The 6,606-nt window shown below is 32.0% G+C and overlaps 1 protein-coding gene and 1 long non-coding RNA gene across 5 annotated transcripts; one reads left to right on the top strand and one right to left on the bottom strand.

The window, feature by feature from the left end:
• Positions 1–444: 444 nt before the first annotated feature.
• On the bottom strand, positions 445–4,486 carry LOC126765317 (uncharacterized). 2 transcript variants are annotated; one of them, XM_050483040.1, is made up of 7 exons: positions 4,348–4,486; positions 3,815–3,884; positions 3,686–3,745; positions 3,573–3,620; positions 3,200–3,480; positions 2,982–3,129; positions 445–2,900 (listed from the first exon to the last, which is right to left on the bottom strand). In XM_050483040.1, exons 1-7 carry the CDS (start codon positions 4,354–4,356, stop codon positions 2,773–2,775), a joined length of 744 nt encoding a protein of 247 aa, XP_050338997.1. In that variant the 5' UTR covers positions 4,357–4,486; the 3' UTR covers positions 445–2,772. The 2 variants fall into 2 exon arrangements, with proteins under 2 accessions (XP_050338997.1, XP_050338996.1); XM_050483039.1 differs by having other exon boundaries at positions 3,815–4,485.
• A 15-nt stretch (positions 4,487–4,501) lies between these two features.
• LOC126765409 (uncharacterized) lies at positions 4,502–5,828 on the top strand. Of its 3 annotated transcripts, none has more exons than XR_007668352.1 (4): positions 4,502–4,749; positions 5,038–5,203; positions 5,272–5,389; positions 5,468–5,828. It is a non-coding gene; the product is annotated as an uncharacterized LOC126765409 (long non-coding RNA). The 3 variants fall into 3 exon arrangements; XR_007668350.1 differs by having other exon boundaries at positions 4,502–4,988; positions 5,052–5,203; XR_007668351.1 differs by having other exon boundaries at positions 4,502–4,988.
• The last annotated feature ends 778 nt before the right edge of the window (positions 5,829–6,606 follow it).

The raw sequence follows: 6,606 nt of genomic DNA, 5'->3' as shown, positions 1-6,606 counted from the left end.
CCACCCATTTTTCACATGCGTTATGTTGACCCGTGATATCTATTATTTTCGTGGCCTCACTGGTCATTTATTGCACCTTTTCAGCAGCCTTTTATGTGGGGGTAGCTCTCCCGATGCTTCTCGCTGCCGCTTTGGGGTATTAATCTATTTGGAAATATGAGAAAGCTGTGTTGCTTTCTCAACCATACATATGTATACATATATATGTATGTGTTTTTTTTTTCTTTTTTGATAACTGCACACGGTTTACAATTTTTTTTTTGATTTTGTAATAACAACACGGTACCGTTTCGTATTTTCCGATTTTCAAAGTGTTTTTTTTTTTGTATATACATATGTACATATATGCACCACACTTTAATTTTACTGCTTGAATTTTTGTCTTGTTTATAATAGTGCATTTCTTTGAAACTCCAAGGACCAATGTTTAAAGTAAACACCCAGTTTCTACTTCACAAGAGGTTCGGATTTACTTTGTAATATCAATTTGCTTTACAATTATTGTTCGCAAAGTATTTTGGATAATTTTCATTTCACAATACAAATATGTTTTTGTTATTATGCTTAATAATTATGGAAATCATAGCGTAAAAGGTGAGGAGCGGCGGCCAAAGAGCGACGTGTAGTTTGGTGTGCAAACTCAACAGAACTGCCGTATGGAGTTGACGATCCTGTTAGATGGGTAGTATCCAGTGTGGTGTTTGTTCGCATGTGTGGATGTGGAGTGCTCTCTCGGCTGTGTTGATGTGGTGGTTTTTGACGGAAGCTTATCTCATTTAGCCACTACTGATGAATTGTTTGAATGAAATACAGATTAAATCGCAAACTGATACTTCACTTTGAATCCTTTCTCCTAATTAATTAGACTAGAATTGTTGTTAGTATTTTATTTTTTTTTACTAGGTACATTGTACAAAATAATAATAAAAAAACATCTTTTCAACAAAGAAATTAACACAATGGAGTTTACCTATGTTCATGAAAACGTAAAAATTTGTGCACGTCTTTTCCTTTCCAACGGTGTAAACTTTATTCATATATTTCCACGAGGGAGCACCAACTAGTTACTTTGAATTCTCCATTTCAACGTCTTTCAAAAATTAACCCATTTTTGATACGTAGTGTTACTATTTCTAAGAAAAGATTATATACATACATTGACCCATATTTTGGTCAAAAGTCAACATATCCAGTATTTAGGGCAGTTTTGGTTGGATTTGACAGGTTTTTGGTCATAAGGTGGCATGCTTTAAAATAATTATTGGTGCAAATTTTTATTATATTTACACTAATTGCTTCTTTATATGTATAAAGGAAAGTAAAAGAATCAAGTGGAATTTAAAAGAGTGTTATATGGGGAGTAAGAGAGGTTATATTCCCCATTTTCACACTGTGATATACAGGGATTGTCCAGAAAGTAATAGGACTGATTTTCTTCCGCCGCGACTGTACTTCGGAGCGTGAGTTAATTTTTACATAAATAAAAATAAATTTTTGAGCTGCACCGAAATGTGTACTTTTTATTAATACTCTCAAGACTAACTTATTACAAGGTTTTTATTTCTATTTGTAATCACTAGTATATTCTCTTATTACTAATTGATAGTTTGTTTAGATACAGATTTATATTATTTTATTTGTTTGGGTTTGTTTACATATATATTGTTTTCTTAGATATAGTGCATTCCCCTTGTTCTTTGATGAGGTTGGTGTGGTATTCAAACTCAAGGTTGTTTTGATGTTTGAATGTTTAGAATTGTTTGATATAGTGATTGTGCATTTCTATTGCTCTAACTCAAGTTTGTTTTGATGCATTTACTTTAATGTTATTTTAATATATTTGTGCGCGAACCGACTGGATTCGGTATGAGGCGTTCCTAGCTGTATAAATGAGCATCCTCCCCCTACATCAACACACACGTTAGCACGCCACATGAATTCAACCTCACAACACTGACACGCAAACTTTACCACACTCACCACATCACCACTTACAATCCACCCCTGCAAAAAATGCGACTAGTCCGGGATGTGTCCGGGATTAGTCGCAAAGGAACATGCGACTAATCCCACTTTACATCTCTTTGTATGGACTGAACTGTTCCCTTTTGTTCGAGCATGTCCTATGAAGAGACTAATTGTACCCATTTATACCCAAATGGGTACAAAAAGGGACTAGTCGCTTTGTAGGTCGCAATGGTAGCAGAATGAGACCAGTCGTTATAAAACCTCTAAAATCCCTTTAACAATCAAGATAAATTTTATCCGAAGCCTTCGTTTTAAAATATGTATTTTTATTTAATTGACTTTAAACACTTTAAATACAGCTTCTCTAACATAAATCTGACAAATCAAAATTTTTGCAAAACTCATGAAAGAAATTATCATCAAAATTTAAAAAAATGTATCTTAAAAAAATCGTTTACGCAGTGTTGTACTCCACTCAAAAAGTTCGCGTTGATTTCTTGCTTTCATATAACGCGTGAACAAAATTTATTCTTTAAGAAAAAAAAACGAAATAAAATGGGCTACAAACTTTTAGGAGAATATTTCTTGTGAGTTTTTAGCTGCGAAAATTTTAAAATAAATATTCGTTCTGGTTTCTTTACGAGCTTTATAAATCACATTTTTTAAATAATTTTATAATAAAAATTAAAAAAGAAAAATTCAGTCCAGAAATAAGAAGTCAGAATTTAAAGTCTGAAATATTACAACTTTGTACTATTGCAGTTTTATATTAAAAAAAAAAAAAACAATTGGAGGGGTAGTAGTTTAAGATGCAGAATTCTTCTTTTTTTGTCGATAAGCTTTCTTAAAGCATTTAGCTTTTTCGAAAGCAATGGCTTTGCGCAGCGCTTCCTCCGGCGACAATCCCTTAAATGGTAATTTGGCAATGGCTCCTAAATGAAAAGAAGATTTAATTTAACTTGAAATAAAAACATACATATGTGTAAAACAATGGTATGGAATATTTATCTTACCAGTCAATGAAGCATAAAAATTTGGGAAAGATTTTAAGCTTATCTTTCCATGTGAACCATCCACGTTTATTGACGCTATGACGTCCTTATTTAACAGCAGCCTTATATTTCTGAGATTGTTGCATAAAATAGCAGACATCGCAGATTCCTATAAAATATGTTTAAATAATATTTGTAAACTGAGCTATGATATAAATCTATATATCAAATTAACTTACATATACATCTCTGTTAGTAGGGGTAATTTTTTCCTCCAACTGATGCATTTCTGGGACGTCACTTATTGGGAAATATTTTGTGATGGGTGCATTTTTTGATTCTTGGCGAATCAATTGCTCAGTCGCCACCTTTTGGACCGCTATTGCATCCATTATAGCAGTATTCTGTGCTTCGACTATCAATTGCAGTTCGTCTAATTTTTTGCCAATATCCTGTAACTGCTTTTCAAACGTGTTGCAGTGGCTGCAGCAAACAACTTCAAACACGCCTTGGTTGGATTCTAAAACAATAAATTTAAATGCTCCAGAGTACAGATTATCGAATCATAGACGAACATACAAATTCAAATTTACTATTACTAAAAGAATTTACCATTGGTATATTTAGTGGCCGACGTTGAAACGCTGATCCCACGTGATTCTAAAAATTAAGGCATTTTAAGTGTAATAGTAGTTTTCTAAATACATTTTCGAAGATGTCTTCACCTATAGTGCATTCACTGGTTACACTAATGTTTTGTCCAAGGTGGGCAGTGTCAATGCCATCTGTAAAGCAAAGTTTGTTTTAAGTTTTTATGAATTACGGATTATAATTGTTAAATGATGAATACCTACATCTTGCCTTTTTCATTGGAATTGCTGTGGTCGACGTTTTGGGATTTGGTGCTCCATATTTTTTGAAATGCTCAAGAAAAAAAGAAAAATTAGTAATTGTTTCCATAAAAAAAATGAATATCTGCAATTATGGTGTTATAATCAAGCAATTTTCCCCCAATTTTATATAGCTGCGCCTTAATGCCAAAATTACAAAAAAGTCCCGGGCTCATATTTTGCACCATTAACTGGGGCTTATTTCTTAATAGAGATTGTGCACTTTTAGGTACTTTAATATTTTCTGCTGCAAGAAGTGCAAGCAGTTCAGAAAGGCTTTTGTGGCTTATTTTATTACGAATTGACCACATTTTCAATTTCTGCTGAAATGGGACTTCCACTGAGCGACTTGGCACATATGGTAGAACCTCCTCTACATTTCCAGCAATCCTAGCAGTGGACACGGTCGACACAGCGTAATTTCTACCTAGTCTTAACTTTTCACGATTCTTTTTTCTTTCCCTACTTATTATTCTCCTTAGGTGACGCTTGCTTACCTTACTCATCTTGTACAAAAACTCCTTTTCTCACTTTGCTGCTACTCCTTTTTTCTTTTATTTGTTTTAATAATGTTGATTTAGCCAAACAGATTTTCAATTTTCACTTTTCGCACTTCTTACTTTTTAAAAATCATCTGTTGCAATACTAGTGGCCGCACATTACCGATTATACGGGAAATATTATCGATAGTACTGCCTTGGAACTATCTCGATACATACATTTATTTGTTAACTACGTAAGACATTTTCGAGCTTAGGTTGAAAAGGCTCACAATTTTCAAAATGAATTGGCTTGAGTGGTTTTAAATCCAAATCAATAATTGTTAAAAATGATAATATGCTTATTAAATACAAGCTTTGCTCAGATCTACAGCTTACTAAATATTTGCAGAAACAAAGGTCTATGCTTAGAGAATAATTGACAGCATGCCTAATATCCAGGCTTTTACTTAAAGCAGTATTGTATCTTCTTATTGAAGAAAAAGCTATTATAAATAATCATTTCTTTGAACCATAAGTGATACAAAAAGTACAAAGATTGAGATTTCGTGTATAGCAAAAATATTCTCTTGCATATTAATTGTTTCTAACATCAGGTTATTAATCATTATAACCTAAATTTCACTTCGAATCGAAATGTAGGTATTAAAATCAAATCTCCAAACGTCTTAAATATTTATCTTTTAGGTTATATCATTTAGCTCGACGATATTTAAGAAAAAGTACATCGATGAAATTTCCCCTTTGTTCGTAAGTAGCACAAAAAAAGGGAAATTTCCCTAACTTAACAACACTGTATTTAAATGTAAACAAAGTCGCAGAAGTGCAGATAAACAACCAAATGAAGCAATTGGTAAGTTTTTATTGAAATATAGTTGTGTAAATTTCACAATAAATTAATTATATTATGAATTATTGCAGCATGCAACTGTTTTGTTCTACGTCTAATCACATAAGCAACCAACAGATGTGATAGCCGGCGCAACAGTTGGTTATTTTATCAGAGTCTGGAACGTTCTGCAGGGGATTTGATAATAAGGTATGTTGGTTTTTTTAAGTAAGCATTTATTGGTGGATTATATTGTTGCTCTTGAATCTATTATCAATGCTTTTACAGATCCAGATTTTATTAAAAACCAAGTATCATCATGGAAGTCTACATTTGAATGCCGCTCTTAAGTCAAATACGTACATGATTGAAATATAAAATTCTGTTAGAAAAAGCTATTTTTCATAAAAATGTTTGGAAATTGTTAATGTTAATGTATACTAAAAGAAAGATAGTTTAATTATCTTTTAATCCATAATGAATTAAAAAAAAATTCATTTATTTTGTAAATGCTTCAAGGCTATATTTATTGTTTTATGCAAGTCAAAAGTACATGTCGAAATACAAAATGTTGTTAGCATGGGCTTTGTTTTATAAGCATGTTTAAAAATATACAATGTTAACGCATATGAAAATGGAGATAGTTCAATTATCTTTCGTTCTGATTACAATTTCTTATAAAATTTTTTTAGTTTGTAAAAAGTTTCAATGTTTTTGTACACCGCCTCTTGCTAGTGCAAAGACATGTACGAAATTCATTACTTATGGTTTTTTTTAAATGTAATAGGTTATGATAATTGAATGGAAGGAAATTCAGTAACTTTGCTTTGAAATTTATGAATGTATTTTTGCCAAAATTCTAACTTTTTTCCCAATAGTACCCGATAGGGATTAATTGAGACTAATTGATCTCCAATTATACCCGTTTGAGACTAATTAATACTCAATTGTTCCACATCGAGACTAGTCCCAGTGATATATATGTATCTATATATGAATACTCTCTCTCTCTTTAGAGATTAGTCAGAAGAAGTATTGCCACAATGATAACTTTTTTTTGCATAAAAGGGTTCTTTATTTGAAACGTTATTGGTTCATGACATTTACAGCAACTTTTTCGAGCATTTGATATATATAGACTTTAGTATCTATATATGTATGTTTATACTCTCTCTCTTAATATTTGCCATCTTGTTTTATAATTTTTATTGCATCGAACGATAGCTATTACGTTTCATCTTTGAGCAATACAAACCACACCCAGCTTACTGCTGTAATTTTGCTTATTTAAGCAGAATGAAGTATTGATTTTCTACCAACTTTTCTAGGGCCCATTCACTGAAAACTTTTACAAGTAAATACTTGAATACTGCGATAATATTATATTTTTGGTGAGTGGTTGCATAAACGAAGGTAAGTATACGTGG

This window comes from Bactrocera neohumeralis, unplaced genomic scaffold (assembly GCF_024586455.1).
Source record: "Bactrocera neohumeralis isolate Rockhampton unplaced genomic scaffold, APGP_CSIRO_Bneo_wtdbg2-racon-allhic-juicebox.fasta_v2 cluster10, whole genome shotgun sequence".
NCBI classification, from domain to species: domain Eukaryota; kingdom Metazoa; phylum Arthropoda; class Insecta; order Diptera; family Tephritidae; genus Bactrocera; species Bactrocera neohumeralis.
The sequence above is the reverse complement of the archived record's forward strand: the minus strand, read 5'-3'. Positions and strand labels throughout refer to the sequence as shown.

What these genes read in the sequence shown, in the direction of transcription:
- LOC126765317 (XM_050483039.1), bottom strand. Translation starts at nt 3,920, where the DNA reads ATGGAAACAATTACTAATTTTTCTTTTTTTCTTGAGCATTTCAAAAAA. An exon ending in TCCAATGAAAAAGGCAAGAT is followed by an intron (nt 3,746 to 3,814) that starts GTAGGTATTCAT and finishes TTTGCTTTACAG; the next exon opens with ATGGCATTGACACTGCCCAC. An exon ending in CTACTAACAGAGATGTATAT is followed by an intron (nt 3,130 to 3,199) that starts GTAAGTTAATTT and finishes CATATTTTATAG; the next exon opens with GAATCTGCGATGTCTGCTAT.